General features: G+C 31.6%; 3 protein-coding genes and 1 long non-coding RNA gene across 4 annotated transcripts; 2 read left to right on the plus strand and 2 right to left on the minus strand.

Moving 5' to 3' along the window:
- The first annotated feature begins 397 nt into the window (after positions 1–397).
- Positions 398–3,510, plus strand: LOC137823615 (uncharacterized). The gene is made up of 2 exons (XM_068628823.1): positions 398–1,122; positions 3,170–3,510. Exons 1-2 carry the CDS (start codon positions 676–678, stop codon positions 3,212–3,214), a joined length of 492 nt encoding a protein of 163 aa, XP_068484924.1. The 5' UTR covers positions 398–675; the 3' UTR covers positions 3,215–3,510.
- Positions 3,511–5,580: 2,070 nt separating this feature from the next.
- On the minus strand, positions 5,581–10,900 carry LOC137825542 (glutamine--fructose-6-phosphate aminotransferase [isomerizing] 1). Its single transcript, XM_068631233.1, has 11 exons — positions 10,398–10,900; positions 10,124–10,296; positions 9,920–10,031; positions 8,987–9,126; positions 8,575–8,739; positions 7,928–8,288; positions 7,588–7,838; positions 7,370–7,484; positions 6,458–6,713; positions 6,214–6,382; positions 5,581–5,875 (listed from the first exon to the last, which is right to left on the minus strand). The coding sequence occupies exons 1-11, from the start codon at positions 10,630–10,632 to the stop codon at positions 5,792–5,794; spliced, it is 2,061 nt and encodes a 686-aa protein (XP_068487334.1). The 5' UTR covers positions 10,633–10,900; the 3' UTR covers positions 5,581–5,791.
- A 5,675-nt stretch (positions 10,901–16,575) lies between these two features.
- On the minus strand, positions 16,576–19,760 carry LOC137823616 (thioredoxin F-type, chloroplastic-like). Its single transcript, XM_068628824.1, has 3 exons — positions 18,941–19,760; positions 17,182–17,281; positions 16,576–16,999 (listed from the first exon to the last, which is right to left on the minus strand). The coding sequence occupies exons 1-3, from the start codon at positions 19,249–19,251 to the stop codon at positions 16,865–16,867; spliced, it is 546 nt and encodes a 181-aa protein (XP_068484925.1). The 5' UTR covers positions 19,252–19,760; the 3' UTR covers positions 16,576–16,864.
- On the plus strand, positions 19,620–21,351 carry LOC137823617 (uncharacterized). The gene is made up of 3 exons (XR_011083154.1): positions 19,620–19,760; positions 21,052–21,139; positions 21,224–21,351. It is a non-coding gene; the product is annotated as an uncharacterized lncRNA (long non-coding RNA).
- The last annotated feature ends 238 nt before the right edge of the window (positions 21,352–21,589 follow it).

A 21,589-nucleotide genomic window follows, 5' to 3' on the forward strand; every position in this document is an offset into this window, starting at 1 on the left:
TATATAGATTCGGTATCCTCGTATCCTAATATATCTTTATATGTATCTGCGTCTTTATATATGTATATTTATTATTATATATACACAACTAGTTTAGTCAATGTTAATTTTTGAAGTGTGACAAAAATTAATTTTCAATTTTTAGTTCATAGTTTTCAATGTTATTTTTTTCTTCCAAATCTTATAAGCTTACCATTTCATACATATTGGTAACGTGGCTCATTAATTGTTGTCACTGCTAAACGAAAAAGACAAAATGAAAAAACAAGCATCATAAGAGGAAAAAACAATTTCTAGAAAAGCTTACAAAAACAAAACAAAAAAGTTTTATTTTCTGATCTTAAAAATGCATTAAAAAAATCGACAATTGATTTACAAAGCATTTCAGTGTTTGAACGAAACAGAATATTGTTGTTGGTAACAAAAAAGAAACAAATACTGTTTGTTGATTGTGTTTGTGCTTGAAAAAACGAAAAAAGAAACAAATATTGTTGCAATTTTCCTTAAAAGTAAAAACTGAAAGCACAGAAGAAGGAACAAACTTGTTGGAGTATTTTTCAGTTTTTCCTGATAAAAAGGACGAAAGCGATCGATTTGAAAAAAAGAAAGGAGAATTGATTTATTGGTAGGTAAGGGAAGAAAGGAGCAGAGAGTCACCAAAAGTCCAAATCATTCATGGCTAAATCTGGCGGGGTTTGGATTTTGCCGTTCATCGCCGCCTGGTGGTGGCTGTCCACGGCGGCGACGGTGAGGGGTTCGAACTCGACGACGATTTACGACGAGCTTCGGGCGCAGGGTCTTCCGGTGGGGCTTCTTCCGAAGGGAATTGCGAAGTACTCGTTGAACGGAACAAGTGGGGAATTCGAGGTGTGGATGCAGGAACCGTGCAACGCGAGGTTCGAGAACGAGGTGCACTATGATTCCAACATAAAGGGTATCCTCGGATACGGTCGGATCGGGAAATTGTCCGGTATGACGGCGCAAGAGCTCTTTCTGTGGTTCCCTGTTAAGGGCATTCGTGTGGATGTCCCCACCTCTGGTCTTATACACTTTGATGTTGGTGTTGCTGATAAACAGTTCTCTCTGTCTCTCTTTGAAGACCCTCCTGATTGTAACCCTCAGGTTCGTTTATCATCCTTCAATGTTCTAACCCCTTTCTTTGCTTTGAGCTTTTTTCCTCCTCTGGGGATCTCAAATTTGTGGGCTTTTCTTGTTCATCACCACTTGGGTGTGTTTTTTCTTTGTGTTCTTAGTGTTGATCTTTGATTGAAATTGGAACTCTAGTTGGTAATTTGGGTGATAAAGATTTGCATTTAAAATCAAGGTAGATAGATTATAGAGGTGAGATTTAAATTTGATTAGACTAACACTGAAAGTTAAGAATTTGCATCTAACTTTTGTCTTTTTTTCCTATATGGGTGTGTGGAATTTATGGTATTTTCTTGTGTGGTGTCTACATTTATGATCTTCTTATTTGGGTATCTGAAATTTATGATGTAACAACTTAGAAGCATTTCTCTATGTGTTTTTACTGCTGTTTTTTCAACTAAAATTGGAGCTCGACATGATAATTTATGTACTGAAGATTTGCATTAAAAATTAACAAATTTAAACTTCAGCTCTTACTACACACAACTCTATTAGTTACTTCCTTCTTAAACTCATGATGTTTAAGTCAATCAAATTTGTTTCGAAACTTTTGATGTTTTATAGTTTTCAAGTCTCATTTTTTTTTTTTTTCATTTAAACCCTTACTTATGTATATTAGCTCATATTTTCTTTGTTGTACCATGAACTAATAATTAAATATGTAGATATTAAATCAGGGTATTTTAGGATAAATATACTATTTATGAGTAATATTAAATGTTTCTTTAGCATTATGCATTAACCTTAAACATCAAGAGTTTAAAGTTTAGGAACTGAGGGTGGGAGTAAGAATTTGCATTTGAATTTTGTCTTTCTTTCTTAGTTTGGTATGTGCAATTTATGGTTTTTCCTTGTTGGGTGTCTTACATTTGTAATTCTTGTTATTTGGGTATCTGAAGTTTAAGAGAGATTTGCATTAAAAATCATCATAGATTATTGAAGTGAAATTCTCTGATTAAAAATAACACTGCAAAGTTAAGAATTTGCATATAAATCTTGTGGGGTGCGTACATTTATCATTCTTGTTATTTGGACTTGTGAAATTTAAGAGGTTTCCCAATTGAACAAACACTAGATGCATTTCTTCAAGTTTTTATTTAGTGCTATTTTTTTAATTAAAATTAGAGTTCTACGTGATAATTTACACAGAATAAAGATTTGTATTAAAAATAACATAGATTATTGAAGTGAAACTTTAATCCTGATTAGACACCACACTAATGTTAAGATTTTGCTTTTAAATTTCGGTGTTTTCTTATTTGGTATGTGGATTTTATGGTCCTTTCTCGTGGGGAATCTTACATTTATGATTCTGGTTATTTGGATATATCTGAAATTTAATAGGTAATCTTATTGAGGAAAACAGATGCAATTTTTCATGTGTTTGAGTGTTATTTTTCAATTACAATTAAAGTTTCACTTTATAATTCACAGAACAAATATTTGCATAAAAAATCAACACCGACATAAATTAATGAAGTGAAACTTAACTCTGATTCAAAACAACACTAAGAATTTGCATCTAATTATGTCCTTTTCTTGGGTACGTGAACTGTATGATCTTTTCTCGTGGCATGTCCTACATTTATGCCTCTTGTTATTTGGATATACGAAATTTACGAGGTTTTTGTATTGGACTAAACTTAATTTATTTCTTTATGTGTTAGTGTTGTTCTCCTGTTAAAATTGAAGTTCTATTTGGTAATCTACACGATACAAAATTGTATTAAAAATCTACACAGATCATCAAGGTAAAACTCTATTTTGATTAGATAATAACATCAAACGTTAAAAACCATATCAAACTGTCTCTAAACATTCTTCCTTTCTTTATCTGTGTATGTGGAATTTATGGGTTACATTTATGATTTCTGTCATTTGGTGTCTCCAATTCATGGTCTTTGCTGGTAAGTGGAAACTGTGATTTTGTTATCTGGGCTGTGAAATTTCTGATTGTTTTTGTTAGGTTTGTGAAATATATTTGGGTATTTGTGAATAATTTGGTGTTCAATTTATTCAGGTTAATGTTGGTAGTGAAGGTGTTCGGCTGAGGGCTGCTTGGTAGAAGATACAAGGAACATTGCATCATTTAAAATACAAATCAATCTGTCCCTCTGTACCTGTGGTTGGTCTTCATTGATATGTATATGTATATATATACATATATATATATATATTATATATCTTGTATAGTGCTATGTTTTTCCTTTCTGCTTTGATTGAATGAATCAACTGTCTCAAGGGACAAAGGATGAAAATTTTTGGAGGTGGGCAAGCATATTGTTCTCAAAATCTGTGACAGACAAAAAGGATGTAGGGTTAGTAGAGTGGTTTAGCTAATATTATATAAAGGTTTTATTATCTGTGTTTTGGTCTTTTATTTGTGCATATAATTGTTTGTGTTAGACTCAACTATTTAATATAAAACAACATGATTAGGTGCGTCTTCTATCATAACTATAACTAATAGCAGTTCCTTTTAGCAGCTTGATTCAATTCATGCTGTGATTGGGCCATTTTCTGCAAGTATTTCTGGTTTTTGTCTCAAAACAACATAGTGATAAAAGATCATTCACATACCCCACTAATGTTTATCTCTCTAACCTAATCAAAATTCACCATTTGAAAACAATTCCCATTATCCAATAACCCCATTCCTCCTATAGGTTTCCAAACTACTTTTGAGTTTTTCCCCGATGGTAAAGAATCTAATAGTCTTTCTTCATAGCTTAATGATCATCATATCTCTCTAAGGCAACAATAATCTTGCAAAACGCTCACCTAAATATAACATCTGAGTTTCAATTGATCTTCAACTTATTTTCTCCTTTGAAAACACTCTCTCCCTCACAAACACACACACTGATCCAAACATACATGATTTGCACTCTTCCTTCGTTGTGATCAGCAGTCAGCAGAACGGTAAATTTAAAATGTTGAAGATTTATTTTTAAGAAAATATACTGTCAATCTAATTATTTAACACCCTTTTAGAGCATCTTAGAAAAACCTAGCTACCTAACTTAAATATATCTAATTAGCTACCAAGGTTTTAATTACCGGTAGCTGATTAGATACAAATTTAGAAATTATTAATCGATAATAAAACTCACTTTAGATATCAACAAATTTTTTAATCTCTAAAATATCTATTTTAGTTAATATAGTAATTAATTAGTTTTTATGTAATGGTTTTCTAATAATGAATGTATTCAAAATCCAAAACATTTAGAAATCAATTTACACTATCAGAAATCATGTGCAGAAGAAACGTGTTCAGATTATCACATTCCAACTGATTATCTAAACCAATTTAAAGAGTCTATTTTGCAAAATTCAAGCATAAACTCAAGGTTGTTGATAATCTAACCATGAGTTTAAGAGAGGAAGTTACTTGATGTATTCTGCATGTGCTCTGCATACAATTTAATTATTTTTTCTGTTTGCTTATATTTTCTTCTGTATTCTTTCTCAGTGTAATACAAGTTTTATTCTTCTGTTATCTCTTCTCACTCTTGCTGCTTCTTTCTTCTCTCTCTTTGATTACCTTCATAGTGTCTTCAACAAAATTATAATTAGGGAGTTTATTTAATCTAAAAATATGAGGAGTATCAGGTGTAATAGTATCAAGAAGTCACTATAGTTTGTTTTATTACTAAAAACATAAACATAAAGCAGATCAAAATCAGAGAAATGTAAGATAACTACAATTTAAGAATCGTACATGCATATTCAGGTCAAAATTTAGTATAGGACGCAGGGGTAATGCCGAATTTCAAAAGGAATGTGTATCAATAGTGGCAGCAATTACAAATCTTACGAACACTTTTTTTCAAGGATTTCATATGTACTCTGAATTTTAAAAATTTGTAATTTCTAATACATTTTAATCAATGACAAAGTGTTTGTAGAATTGTGTTATGAGGTGAGACGTTTGATGTTGTTACACAAATGTAATTTAGGTGAATATCTTCCGCAACTTAGTTTCATTTTGTTTTCTGTTCCTTAGATCATCAAATTCTAACTATCTTTTTGTCAAATTCAACAACTGTTCCATGGTTACATATTTAAATAATTGAACTAAAATGATCACAAACTTCAAAGACAAATTATAACTTCTCTACAAAACTAAAAGCTGTACTGTACTGTGAAAAATCAGATAGTTTTCTTAGGGCACAAATTCATAACAAGTACTGAGTATCACTGCTTCATCCCTACAGTAGCAACACTTTATTCAACTTAGAATACATCAGTGAACTCAAATCATGACTACAATGTTTCCATAAGTTTTAGTCCTAAAGTACATGGAAGTGTTTTGGTATTGTTCCTTGCGCTCAGTTTCATTTCTGGAAAAAATGCAGGGCCATGCTATAAATTATTTTTATGGAAATCATACTCATTCCAATTGTGATAAAGGAATTGCAACTGAGATAGCAACCCAAGCAACCGAGATTCAGCATATTAAATAGATGAAAGATGTAATCATCATGTTAAACAATATTCTGCCTAATGAAACTTGAAAGAAGTTAAATGCACCTAAAAGATGTAAATATCATTTTAAAACAATATTCTGTCAAGTAGATCAAGCAGTGAGCCTACATCTCCTAATAATTTACAATATGCTAATATGCCACAATGTTCTTCATTGCGTTGTGACGCTCTTGGCAAGATTACGAGGCTGGTCCACATTAAATCCCCTGAGAACAGTGAGGTGATATGCCAATAACTGCATCGTAAAGAAATAATTTGTTGAGGTGATATTAGGCACACAAATATTCCTTCTTCGTGCAAATGAATAAAATGAAGATTAGTCTATAAAGATTCTATGTAGCAAAAAGGAAAGAAATCTGCAAAATTCACATGAGAAATTCAGACATCGATATTTATATTCAAACAAAAGAGAAAACACCTAAGAAGCTCATGAAATAATAACGAATCACTGTCAACATGGAGAGTTACTTTATATAAAGATATGCAGACTAGTAATAATAGGATCTTCGACACTAATATCAAGAAATCTTTGTAAGGATAAAAAAAAACAAGAAAAATGCATTGTAAACATACCTGTAATGGAACTACATTAATTACAGGTTGAAGACAGTCTTCAACTTGAGGAACTTCAATTACCCTACAAGATTGATTAGGGCAAACAGAGGAAGCATCCCCTTTAGAACACATAACAATCAGACGACCTCTGCGGGCATGAAGTTGCTGGATAACAGACTGCTGTTTGCTGTCAAGGATAAAAGATGGTCAATATCAAACTTCTAATGTCAGATAATAAAGCTAATCAACAGTCACAACCAACCTGAAGCAAGCATCACGAGTAGCTACAACAACAATTGGGAGATTTTCATCAACTAATGCCAAAGGACCATGCTTCATTTCACCAGCAAGTATCCCTTCGCTATGCATAAGTGCCACTTCCTTTACTTTCAAAGCTCCCTCAAGAGCAGTTGCATAGTTGTATCCTCTTCCGAAGACAAGAAGAGACTGCTCAGCAATCAACAGCTTTGCTAGATCCTTCATCTCCTGGTCAAGTTTCAGCACCTCTCTCACTTTATCTACAATCCAACACGTTAATTAGATTACTTTTACAACTTCCCTGTAGCTCCATGAGGTATTTAGTACTGCATTTTGAACGATTCCTCATAAAAAATAGTTTTTAGCTTGAAGGAAGGTTTCTAGAATTCCTGAAGATTCTAATTTTTTTTTTTTTTTGTGATAGAAGTTTAGGGGGAGGGGAGGTTACTCCATTCCAAGAAAGCTTGTGGCAATCCACAAGCCTCCCGAGGGCTTCGTAATTGCAAACCCACATGACATTATGACTATTTTTACACAATTATTGTTATTCCATTAAAGAAATTAACAAAACCGGCGTGGAACAAAGTAATATCTTCAAATGCATTCCAGTTTTTAGTTTTATTAAAAAAAAATCCATCCTTCTCGTTTTTCATAAGTTAAAAGTTCTCTACTAGATGGTATGAACTTAGAGACTGATATTAACACTTATTTAATGAAGTTATCATCATCGGTATATCTTTAACAATGATTAACCTACATCCATTTAAATCCTAACCATGTGGCGATCTTATTTACCTGTCATGAAAATCTAATTTTAAAACCTGAGAATCAGTTGAAAGTTATACTCAAAGGACATGTAGGATGAACCAGACACCCAACCCAATTCCTGTAATATACTCGGGCAACAAAAACTCACTTGGCAGGTTAAAAAGACCATCTATGATAGCTTCTCTTCTGGCTTTATTTGAAATTGTATCACCTCCTATTGCAAGAGATAACATGACCATCACCACTATTTGACTTGTGTATGCCTGTAATAGTTATAAATGCGCATGAGTAAACCACTGGTTAAACAAATAATAAGACAATGCAAAATGAAATGAAGAAAACACGATCCTTAAATGCAAAATTTACCTTGGTACTTGCCACACCAATCTCAGCACCAGCATTTATGTGAACACCACAATGAGTATTCCTTGCTATTGCACTACCAACAGTGTTTGTTATCCCAACACACAAAGCACCATTCTCTAAAGCATACTCCAGTGCCAGTAAAGTGTCAGCTGTTTCGCCAGACTGACTTACAAAAACAGCAGTATCTTCCCTGTATATTGGTCCCTCCCGGTCCAATAGATCACTAGCAATTTCCATAGTAACAGGAACACCTATAATTGAATGTATAGAATAAACATTGTAAGAATGGACAAACTTGTAAACTGCAAAAAATTATAAAAAGATTTGTCACAGCACTGACCAGAAAGTTCTTCCAAGATGGGTCTAGCTGCCAAAGCAGCATTATAACTTGTACCACAACCAATGAAAACTATCCTTCTACTTCGCCTAATTGTTTTGAGATGATCCTTCAGCCCACCCAACAGAACAGACTTGGATTTGTTAGCTCCAAGACGTATAAGCCTCCCCCTCATTGTGGTTGTTAGAGATTCCGGTTGCTCATAAATTTCCTTCTGCATATAATGCTCATAATGACCTTTATTTATTTGCTCGACCTCCATCTCAAGAACAGATAATGCACGTCTCACTGAACAAGTTCTAGAAAGAAAAGCCCCATTTTCTCCCATGTTACTGTCAAACTTCAAAATAGAAGCCCCGCCATCCTGGCACAACCATTTATATGTAAGAACTAAGAACAATATGTTTGGCGTGATTATAACCATATGTAACATATAGTATCAGTGAATGATCTAATCACGCAAAAAAGGGAATAGACCAGAGAGCAAAGGATAGATGAAGTGATCTGCTAAGTAATTACAAAACAATCTTCACAAAGAAAAGATACTGTCATGGAAGTGTTTTCCTTAGTCAGATTACTATATTTAAGTACTATACATGAAAACATTGGCTTGCAAGTGCAACATTGAAAAGAGGGGGTGCAGTCTGTACCTTGAGATGAACTACTTCACCATCCTCAATAACTAGCACTTTCTTTGTATGTTCAACCACAGCATTGGCATCACTGGACAAAAACAATTCTTTGGGTTTGTCATCTTTTGATAGGAATTTGTCATCCTCAAATGCTGAACCATTGCCTTTATTTTCTGTCAATTCCTGAAATTAGAGCACTAATTCTAATCATTGTCCATCCCAAAATCTTTACCTTCACTAAATGTCCACGAATCATGAAAAATTAATACTAAGTTACTGAATAGATATTTTGGCTCTGCAACTAGAAGCATCATTGACAAATCCAAGAGAAAAAAAAAAGAACAAATGTTGCCAGAAAAAAACACTGGAAGAACAATTTACATGTAGGTCATTGTTTAAGAAACTTTTTGCTAAATTGCATTCAACTTACTTTAACACCTAGGAGCAGTGGGCTACCACGCTTGCAAGCAATCAATTCATTAGGATAATGTGGACTTTTGAAAATAAGGGCATAAGCTCCTTCAAGATGCCTCATAACTTCCAAAACAACTTGACTGAAGGTAACACCATCTGCAAAATGATTGGAAATGTATTTCAAGCTAAAATCATCCGAAACCATTATGATATTCACACAAGTCTAAGAGAAGCCGTTGTAATCAGAGTAGCACAAATAATAAGGAATTCCCAACAGAATAAATGCAAATCAATTTAGAAATCTAACAGAAGCAAGTATATCAACATTTGGAACAAAGGGACAACATAATGGATTCAGAGTTGCGATTTCAGCCGCAACATCAATGTGTTTGGAGTCTCCTACAACAACTGCAAATGTGACCACATCGGGCACATTTGCTTGTAATGAAAATGTTATCACAATCTAAAACTTGATTGCGCTTAATGTAAAAGCGGAAAACTTATATGATTCATGTCACTGACTCCTCCTAGTGGAAAAAGCATCTTTATCCCAAAAAAGCTAAGCCTTCTTAGAAAAGGATTTTGGGGTCTATAACCTCAACTGTGCCGCAACCACAGTTGCCGCACAAAGACTTTTGGGGGCTCTCGGACCACATCAGTCACATTCTACAATTTTCCACAATACAAAGAAAACAACAAAACCGCGATCACAATTTTCAACCTTCGCAGCACTAAAATAGTAGAAACCTTATCTACCTCCACCTTCTTCCCACTCACAGGATTTCAGAATGCACATCACCAAAACATCACACTTCAGTTCCACATCAGGTGAAAACTACTAATCACCAACAACATTCACATTCACACGTACCACAAACCTGTAAACCCCATGTAATTGTTCAAAACCAAAAAACAAAAACACCTCGACTAACTCATCAATAAAAATTACCCGCAGCTTCGTTGGCCTTGTCGTAAACAAACTTCGCAAGCTTGGGAATGACCTCAGTGTCAGTCTCCGACTCAAACGTGAAGCCATGCCGCAGCAGCGTCTCCTTCAAAACCTGAACACACAGCATCTCAAAAAGTAATAAGCACATAGAAACAGAGCAACACCGGCATCAACAGGCGGTCATTCAGAGTGCACTATCGTTACCTCATAGTTAGTGATAACTCCATTGTGAACAACCAAGAACTCGTTCTCCGGACCAGAGGTCTGAGGATGACTGTTCCGCGGAGCAGGCTCTCCGTGAGTGGCCCACCGAGTGTGCGCGATTCCGGCGTGCGTGCTGAAGGGCTCCTCCAAATTCAATTTGATTTCTCCCACCTCTGTCAATCCACACAAAAACAAAACGCGTCACGTCGAAATTTGCGATGCAATTGAAAGCGCGACGGAGAAAATAGGAAACAGAAAGAGGAGCGAATTAGACCTTGGTACACAGATTTGACGAGCGATTCGATGTTTCCTTCTTGGCGGAAAACGTGAGGAGGATGAGGGAGAGGGAATTCGGCATCGGAAGCGCATTGCGAAGAGGAATCGATGGCGATGCCGGCTGAATCGTATCCACGATACTCCAATCTGCGCAAGCCATTGAAGAGAACTTGCAAGATATACCTTCGCTCTCTGTTCACGTTGAAATTCAGATACGCGAAAATCCCACACATTTTCTTTCTCTCTTTCTCTTCTCTGTTTTTCACTCTTTGATTTCTACAACTCCCAGACTCAGATTTATAACCGTTGCTTCTTTCTTTTTTTAATTTTCATGATTCATCATTATTATTAATATTTTAATTTGACGAAATAAAACGCATTTTGACTAGTTGTGATTGCGAGAGTGTGAAGTCGTTGAATTCAGCATTGTGATGATTTCTTCCTTCTTTCTTCTTCTTCCCATTTTTCAAATCACTGAAATTTTCTGTTCCTGTTAGGCGCAACTTCCAACAGGGTGTTCTCGTCATTTTACTCTGCATCAGCTTTCTTACGTGGCACTTCCCCATTAGACTGATGCACTCATCTTCACCCTCTCCAATTTACCTACCTTTTTCTTCCTCTATTTTTTCCCTCCACTCTTCTATCTATTTAATAATATAATTTTTTTTTATAAAAGTTATCATGTTAGGCATCATTATACAACTTAACATCTATCTTAGTGACACCTCAAATAACAATAATCATCTGACATCACATGAAAAAAAATATTATTAAAATAAAATAAAATATGGAAAGAATAGGTCAAAACTCATACGTTAAAAAAAAACGATACCTAAACTATATCTATTTATAAAGAATTATAATAGCAGACTATATGAAAGTTTATTATACCATTGAAATGATTATCTATGAATAAATCATAAATTAATCAACTTATCAGCATACACATCCCCTTTGCAACAAATAAATATGAGTAACATTAATTGTTCCCACGTAATCAAGACAAGTATCTCATCGATTACGAATCATTCATAGAACATTAGTCATAACAGTAAACGCAACACAAACCATTCAAGCCAGACATTAGTAACTCAAATATTTTTTTTTCTTACACTTTAGTTTTTTTTACAAAACTATTTAATATATATATATATATATATATATATTACTTTTTAAAAACTAGTTCACATAAATTAAATGTTGTGCTATTACATTCATTTCAATGTAAAATTAAAAACAGATTAAATACATTCTCTTTTAATTTAATAAAATACTTTTTAAAGATAAAATTGAAATGGAATTTCAAGTTAAAAAAATATTTTGAATTGGGGTCGGAACAAATGATAATTAAATTTATGCAAGACTAATAATTTTGATTTATTTTCGTTTGTCTTCATTTTCTTATCTAACTAACATTAAAAAATTTAAATTTACGTGTGCAGGATAATTATGAGGATACATAATATTCAATTCAAAATTTGCGTGTCACTCTTCATAATTATTTATATTTTAGCTGTGAATGTAGAATCAGCCTATTAAGATAACAAATTATTGTTTAGAAAATTAATATTGTAAAAATAAAATTATTCAGGCATGTTGTAAAGTAATTATCCTAGAATTCATTAATATAGCATATATTTTTAAAATGGAATGCTTGATTTTTATTTTTGTACTTTGTAAATAAACCATAATTGAATACTCGCTCGCTACCATTAATATAAGTTACAGTTTAAAATAAATGAATGGTCCTTTAATACTTTTCTAAATTAATAAAATATTGTAGTTATTTTTTTTTTCTATTAAATGCTATGAGTATATATGCTTTTAATTAATGAATAATGAGTTTTTGTTTGAAAGAGAGATTTTGTGCCATCTTTTATTAAACTCAGCGTTGGAGCATGATTTACCATTCTTTCATGAAATATTGGCAATAGATTGATATTTATTTTTTTCTTGATGACGACATCATGAATAAATTTAATTTTTTTTATTAGAGTGTTGATTAATATTGATATATTATTTGCTTAGTCTAATCAAATTTTGGTGAAAATATCTGGTTTTGCTTTTATTACATATATTGAATTTGATAAGTGGCTTACATGTTGCTCTTTATGCAAAATAATAGTGCATAATATTTCTAAATGCAAAAGACATCTTGATAACCTCGATAACACTGTCAAACTGTCGTCGAAACCTGCTGTATAAACTTGTGACTTTCCGGACCAAAGAAACTAATGATGTCTCTCACAAGAAAGTGATTGGTGTCACAAAGAAACAAAATCCTGCAGTAGATGTATAAATATATGATTTACATGTTCGTAATGCAGGGGTGGTGGAGGTTAAGGAAACTATTATTGATCTTGATAACCTTGTTGAAGTTGTTAGTTAACGGTTTAAGAAATCTGCTAAAGATATCGAGGATGGTTTAGGATTTCAGGATGATATTTTTACTAATATATTATCTTTTGAGGATGTCCATGAATCATATTATTTACTACACAAAGAAGGACCCATTGTCTTCTGAAAATTATGATCTTTTAAAAGGATTTTTTTTTTTTAATGAAAGTTTTCATATTAGTCTTTTAAAAGGATTTTCTCATCTCAAATATGCAACTAATGTAACAAGTCCTAAATTAGTAACTGTCAAATGGGTTACTTCTAGATCTATTTATCAAGATTTAATATTGTAAAGTTATTTTGAATCTCTTTCAAGTGATGAACAAAAGGCTCAAGAGTCATGTTTGTCTGTCTTGGTAGCGGGTATAGTTGAATCTATCTCCGGTATTTTTTTATAAGAAGTCAATTTGATCTTTAAGTTCTAGACTGAAAATATAAAAAAGGAGGAGTCATTAAGTGAAGACGATAAACTAGTTTAAACTTCCAGAAGACCAGAACGTCCTTCTTTTCACATCTGAAGCATCTCACAAATTCAATTTCTAGTTAATCATTTCGTTCATAGAAATGAAAGAAATCATTTTTAACATTTTATAAAAAAAAATGTAAATGTTTTGTATTGTGTATTTAAAACTATTATTAACAATAAAAAACATATCAAATACAAAACAAAGAAAAAAATTAATAATTACAATTTTAAATTTGTATTTCATGGTTTTAAAACATTATTAATGTTATAACCTTAAATAGACATATAATATATTTTAAAAATGTGTTATTAATGATTTCTTAAAGAGTTTAAACTTCCAAAAAAGTTATACATCATAAATATCATACTTACTAATGCAATCAGATCATACATACGATCAATGAACATAAAAAATATATTTACTATTATAATTATATATAGAAAAGGGAAAGGAGATACATTACTCTAATGTAACATTAATGTTTACATATAGAAAAAATAATAATTATAACAATAATGAAACATAAACATAAATTAAATAATTCAGATTTTGGTATATTTTTAAAAAGTATACACTATATAAAAAATGCATAACATGTTAATATATATAATTTATGTGATAGGAATTTTCAATTTAATTATAATTTTTTAAAATAATGATATAATTGAAGATACTAAAAGTGTAGCATTGGTTTAAACTTATGATAATCTAATATGATCTCACTTCTCTCTCTGTACTATAATAAATTTAATTATATTTTTAATACAATAATTAATTAACTCACTATAAGAAAGTATTGAATAATGTGAGAACTTTGATAACACATTTCTGTTAAATTCTATAAATATATAACAATTATATAATAAAATTCATTCACAATACTTTTAATCTCTAAACTCATTAATTTTTTTAGTTTTTTTCCAATCACATATATGATACACAAAAGATAAGCTCAATAGAGGTGAACACGTATAAAGTGGAAACAACTATTGTTCTTTTTAATTGAATGATTTGAAGTGAGAAAAAGAAAAAGAAAAATAAATAAGAGAAAAGGATAAATAATATAATATTATTACTATTATTTCATTATGTTTAAATAAATATCTAAAAAATTGACATGTGGTATCTTTTTACTACTTTTTTTCTAAATTTTTTAATAGAAAGAGAGTCTTTCTCGCTGTCTTATTTTGTACACTTTAAATTGAAGGACAACTTTAGGTTAAAGGAGAAATTATGATAAAAATTAATTGGGAATTAAGGCCATGTGCATCATAATGCAATTTGAGAATAATATATGAACCCACCACACGAGGGTTAAAGGGTTGGTACACTACTACAAAGAACCTATGGTGGGATATGAATTATTAAAAAAATAGTATTAGTATACCACAATACCCACAATTATCCCAAACATTTTTTTGTTATTACAAAAAGATACTCATGATCCTACTTTATAGACACCACCAAGTTCATAACTTTTGATAATTGAGTATCTCTTTCTTTATACTTAGTTTGAATTGGGATATGATTTTTTTTTTGAAAAGAAATTAGGCAATTTCTTCATCCACCCTATCATTTAATTTTTATGTAACCAATATAAGTTTTTAAACCCAATTTTACTCTTAGTCATATATTTTCTCATGTATGGCAATATCCGAAAGTTACATACTTACGGATATTAGCATCTGAAACGGTCAACATATTTATCATCAATTGAAAAAAAAAACACATTTAACTGACTTCTAGATTTCATCATTCAAAATCATCTAAAATCCTTAAACTTATGGATTTTCACATTCAGAACGTCTACGGGTATCCATATCTGGAGGAAAAAAATTAACTATAACCTTCCGAACATAAGCATCCGGTATGACTCCGGATATGCACATTCGAAAAAGAAAAACACTTTTGGATATAGATATCCGAAAGTCGCACAATTTACAGATGAGTGCATCAGTTTAATGGGGGAGTGCCCTGCGTATTAGTTCCCGTAACCACAACTCTTCTCCTCCTCCGTAAACTACAGCTCTTCGCCTTCTCTCTGTCGTCGTGCCTTAGAAACTCAGTGAGTGGTGTGTGTTGGGTGTCGTTGTGCCTTAGGTGCTTAAGGGTTGTTGTAGGGAAATGTATTAAGGAAATAATAATTATCAAATTATATGCAATTATTGTATGCAATATTTGACGATATTGTACCCAATTATATGCAATTAATTTAATAATTATAGAATCTCATGATTAGTATCCTACCTAATTAGATTGTAATTTGGGAGAGAGAAACTCCCTATATATTTCCTATACATGAGTGATGTAATATACACATAAGAATAATAAACATCTCTTCTTCTTACCATTTTTTATCATTTTCTTATAAAATGCATTGGTGCAGCGGAAACTTATGCTTTATTTCATTAAGGATACAATAGACATTTTACATTATTCATTAAGGACGCAAAGGGCATTTCACAAAGTGTTGGTGGGTGTAGGTAAAAAATGATATGATATAGTGAGAATCTGCATAGAAGAGAATTCTTTACATTAAGAGAAAAAAAAAAGTGAAGAGTAAAGAAAAATGAGAATTTTTTTTATAAGAATTGATGATTGATGTGATAGGTATGATTGATAATTTTTTTTTATTATAAATATTGTAATATTACAATTTCACCCTAATATTAAAAATAATTTAAATAAAATATAATTATTTATTTATATGCCAAACTCATTTGTTATTAAAACATTATTCTCGAATCCATGAATTGAGTTGAAAAAAAATATAAATTATTTGACAAAAATTATTGAAAATAAATTTTGATAAAAATAAATAAAATTAAAATAGAAATAATTGTAGAAGATTCAAGTTAAATTATAAATTTTTAAAAATTTAATAAAATAAATTGAAATTGATGCAAAAATTCAATGCCTTATTAATAAAAATAATAATACTAAATATAGAATTGTACTATGATGAAAAAAGAGTTATATAAAAATAATTAGACGGAAAAAAAAATCATATGATCACGTTTCATTAAAGGAGTATTCTTGTACAATTCATGAAATCAATTGAAAAAAAAATTACAAATTATCTAACACACATAAAAATATATGAAAATTCGTAAAATTAAATTAATATTGTAAATATTATTATAAATTTATTTTGATTATTTTTTTAATTTTTTTATTATTAACTTATTATTATTACTTTTATATATTATTATTTAATAAATTATTTTGATTATTATTATTTAAAATATTATTATTATATTGTAATTGATTATGTTATAACTTATAACAGTCTATTATCTATCTTCTCACAAATGTTTCAAGAGTACTTTTGTATTCTCACAAATGTATAAGTGACTTTCTCTTTCTTCTCCCTTTGCACAGATACAAAGAACACAGAAGAACACACGTTCCCTAAAATCCATCTGGGTGAATATTACTCACCCACTTACAAAGACAACGTTAGGGAATAAACAATTAGCTTACAACAATCACATGATAGCATTTCATCATCTTCCACTCCTCATCATCTTACATTTGCATAGAATACTTACAAAGGGTGTCAAGCATAATATTTTTACACAGAAAGAGAATACTTATATTCTTAGCTCAATCGAACATTGTCAATGGCAGCAACCAAATCATCGAATTTAGCTCCAGTAACTTCTTTTACAACCTTGTTGTCCTTCAGAATTTTAAAAGTGGGAACCACTTTAATCCCCAGCTCTTTTGCCAATGGCTGCCAACAAACATTAAACAAATTATACCACGTTTGTTAAGGAAAGTATTGATTAACCCTATGCTCAATAAAATATGTTCATACATAAACTAAGGATGAACATGTACTTTAATCTCATCCCTATGTATCACGATTCTTAAATGGATTCATATAGGTAATATTTTTTTGAATTGGGCACATACCCTGTTGTCTTGGTTGCAATCAAGTTTTAGAAAGACAACATCCTCATACTTCTTAGATAATTCTTGAAACTTTGGAGCCATCACTTTGCAAGGGCCACACCTGAAAAAAATCATAAATTTATATCAAAGATTGTCCAAATATTCAGTTGGCAACAAGCAAGGGTAACAATGTCATAAAGGATCAACCTAAACAAGACTTTCAAGTTGAGTTATTGAAAAAGCCAAATACTTCCCACCTTCAACATGGTGAAAATAAAATAAAGACTCTAAAAACAAACATTCCTGCAGTACCGTACCAGAGAATATAACAAAAACAAATTAACCAAAGATTTTAATGTTAAGCTTTAGTATTAGCTCTGTTTTTGCTTATGTTGTTTTGTTACCCAACCAGTTTATCATTACCAAAGAAACTTGCTCTGAAGCTGATCACTATTTTGGTCAAACAACATCACCATAAAACTTCATGTATAATTCACTCTTGTACACATTGTGGAGATAAAAAAATAAGTACACTCATTATGCAAGCTAAATCAGGCAAAGCTAGTTGACAGTGAGTTAATACAAGTGACCTGATTTGGGACCATTTGTTTAATATACCAAAAGACAGCTCCATAGTACAACACATGTATAGGCCTTTGCAAAGCACATAAATCCTAAAAAGTTTGACACACAATTGTTGGTCTAAAGCCAACTTAGAAGCTTTCCAGCAATGTTGGACTGGAAAGCATCCACACTAAATATCGTGATAAGTTGGCAAAAGCAAAAAGTTATAACTATTGATAGTTAAATCAATTAATAAATATTGTGAAAAGTTGCATACACATTTATAATAAACTATGCAGTTCTTTAAACCTATTATCTTCACTTTCTTGGTTACAGCATCTAACTTTTCCCTCTAAAATGAACCCTCACTTCATGAAACAAATACTATTTCTCTCACACTTAATTATATGAACTTTTTGTTCGCGGGGTGTGACCTTGGCTGAAGTTCATCTTGAACCATCCCCATTAAGGTACTTACAATACTTTGAAAATTGCTCAGAGATATATTATGAGGGAATCTAAGTCTGATCTACAATTGATTATGCACGGTGCTGGTCAAAAAACGCTAGCTTATGCATATTTCTGAAGGCAGGACAAAAAATTAAAAACCAGAAGAGAGAAAAAGGGCTTATAGAACAAGAATTTAATAAAACACTAACCAAGTCACACAAAATATATGCAAACTGTTATTAGCTAAACTTTTATTTGTCTTAAGACGTCCCAGCTGCACAATTCAAGACCTACTATGAGTGCAACCATGTTAAAGACTAAGATTGCTCCAATCACACACCATGTTAGGATAATTCATTCTCGGTAGAGTGGGAAATTCACTTTAATGCAAATGAATGCCATTCCAATTTCCAATTCATACCTCACATTTTTGTTTGTACCAAGGCAGTGTATACAACAAAGTGATTTTCATTACTCTTGCCCCCTTTTCATCTAAATCACTGATTGTTAGGTGATACCAACCATGATCTTGGGTCTTGACAAAATCAGCATAAAGCTAACCATAACAATGTTTACCAAGGAATCTCCCAGCTAAGAGAGAGCCAGCACATGCAGCTTTACAAACAGATGTAAAGCATGATTCTTTCTTCAATTATAATCCAATCCACCATAAAATATGACAATATTATAAAAAAGAAAAGCACGTGGTTATAAGCTATAACAATATATATATCACATGATATACAACTGTACATAATTAACATACCATTGGGTGTACATGTCTAGAACAACGGTTTTATCCCCGGCAGCCTTAACAATCGGCCAGAAGGTGTCCTTGTTTACCTCAGTGACTTGTCCCACTGTGACTGTGGGTCCTGCAGTTTCCAAACTAGATCTTACACCAACACTTCTCCTCAAACTCAAACTTCTAGTTCTAGTACTCAAGTTGAGATTCACATTAGCAATATTTGAGTTACCAAAACAAGACCCAAGTGAAGGTCTCAAAGAAGAACCACTATCTAAGGAAGAAGATGCAACCCATTTAGGGTTAGGAGAGACACAAACATTCAGAGCCATTGGTGCTAGCTGGGAGTTCCAATGCCAAAGGGGAAAGAACTCATCTCACATATAGCGAGTGCATGTGGAGGGGAGGAGGTTCAACACGAAAAGACATTATTGCCCTTGTGATTTGTGTATGATATTGTTGCTATCTCAGAATGAGGGTTGTTTTGGTAAACTCAGCAGAGCAGCCACAGTGATGTTGGAACAAACAAGCACGTCTAGTATTTTACAGTTATTACCAAAATACCCTTTTCTGATTTTTTGGATCAGAGAAAAACAAAAACGTCATTGATTCTGCATTTGGGAGTTCTCCTTCTCCACATAAATGATCACAAAATCGAAAAAAAAATCTATAATCCACACAAAAACAAAGACGCTATGTTGAAATTTCTGATGCAATTGAAACTGTGATGCAGAAATAGAAAAAAGAAAGAGTAACGAATTAGACCTTGGAATAGGGATTTGACGAGTGAGAAGAGGAATCTAGGGCATTGAGAAGAAACTGCTGAGCAATGAAGAACTTTGTAAGATCCTTCATCTCCTTCTGAAACTTCAGCATTTACTCCATTCCAGAAACATAAAGGTTTTGCAGTTGCAATATTTTTATTTTTATTTGAAATAAAGAGTGAAGTGGTGAAATATTTTGTTTTTAATATAAAAAAATAAAAAAATTTAATTTTAATTTGGTTGAAATTACTAAAAAAGTTAAATTTAAAAAACAAAATACAATAATTAAATATTAATCTTAATTTTATAATAAATATACCTGATCATTATTGAATATACTGAATTACTTCAAATAAAAGTAATAAAACTAAACTTTTTATATTAAATTATTTTTTATCATATTAAAATAAAATATTTCAATATCTTTTATATATTCATTTTTTATATGAAATTTCACTTTATATTCTTAAAATTATTTTACATAAATTAAATGTGAATTAAACTTTGTAAGACTAATTGTGATTGTATTTTGGTTTTTCCTCATTTTCTTATATAAGTAACATTGACAAATTTAAATTTACTTGTGCAATTTTTTTCTTGAGAGATAATCATGTCCATTTCAAAATTAGCGTGTAACTCTTCGTAATTATTTATATTTTATTTAATAAAAGTTATTGTTAGGAAAAACAATGTTTAATTCATTGCAAACAAAATAAAAGTATTCAGCATGCTTGCTGCATAAAGTAATGTATCATATACTTTGTTATTCTAGCATGTATTTTTAAAATAAAATATTTATACTCTATTAATTGAATACAACCTTATTCTTCATATAAATTCAACTTTAACACTGTTTTGATAAAGTTGTTGTACTATGTATGAGAATTTGAAGGCTGAGATTGGGGATTTATTGTAACACCTTTGATGAAAGGATTTCAACTAATTTGCAAAGAAATAAATGGAATATGAGAAATGAGAGAAGCATTCCATGTGAAATGTGGTGATTTGCATGAAAAAATTACTTATTACTGTGTAATTACCATTGCATCCTTGCATGGGAATTTGAAGTATCAATGTGGGTGTGGTTTGCATGAAATTGGTGAAAGTTGGTTTTCCATAAAAGGAGTTTGGATGTGCTCTTAATGTTTGTTAAATGGTTACTATAGAAATGAAGAGCATTGTTGGATTGATAGTGTGATCATTCTTGGATGTGACTTAAGATTTTAAAATATGTGTATATTATATGAGATAGGTGTAAGGTAAAGCCTTTAACCTACAAAGAAAGAGAAGTTGTTGTGTGAATAAGTAAAGTGAAGAGATTCTTTTGTGATCTTTCTAAACAAATAGTGAGTTCACATGGTTATGTAGGAGGTGTATATGGCTAGGAGGAGAGTGAGTGGGAAAAGAAAAGAGATCATTTTTGTGTGGAGACAAAGTTGTACCCTTGGAGTTGGAGGTAAGCTTTCTTGTTGTCCCATTTAGTTTTCCTTGCTTGATGTTGAGTAGGGAGGTAACAAACATGGTATTTTTTTAAGTGTAGAGGATGAGGTGAACATGAAGAAAGTTATATTAGTTTGAGAATGAAAGGTACCACTGCAAAAGACATAAGCTTTGTAAGTTTATGAAGGTTGAGCTTTGATTGTGTAGATTCATTTGAGTTTTTTTAAATAAATGTTGGATAGTGTGTGTGGTTGAATGATAATGTGGTTATTTCAAATAAGCATTGTTTGGGCATGGTACATGCATTTGAAGTTCTGGAAACGTTGTTATGTTAAATGAAGGGATTATAATTGATTATGTACTGGTAGAGTTCGCACAACCGAGACCATGACTCGGCACCCGGTTCAAGCCGACCGACATCTCTAAAATCATTACGCCTAAATAAGATTAACGAGACTAATCAGTG

Source organism: Phaseolus vulgaris, chromosome 8 (genome assembly GCF_000499845.2).
Source record: "Phaseolus vulgaris cultivar G19833 chromosome 8, P. vulgaris v2.0, whole genome shotgun sequence".
Lineage (NCBI taxonomy): Eukaryota > Viridiplantae > Streptophyta > Magnoliopsida > Fabales > Fabaceae > Phaseolus > Phaseolus vulgaris.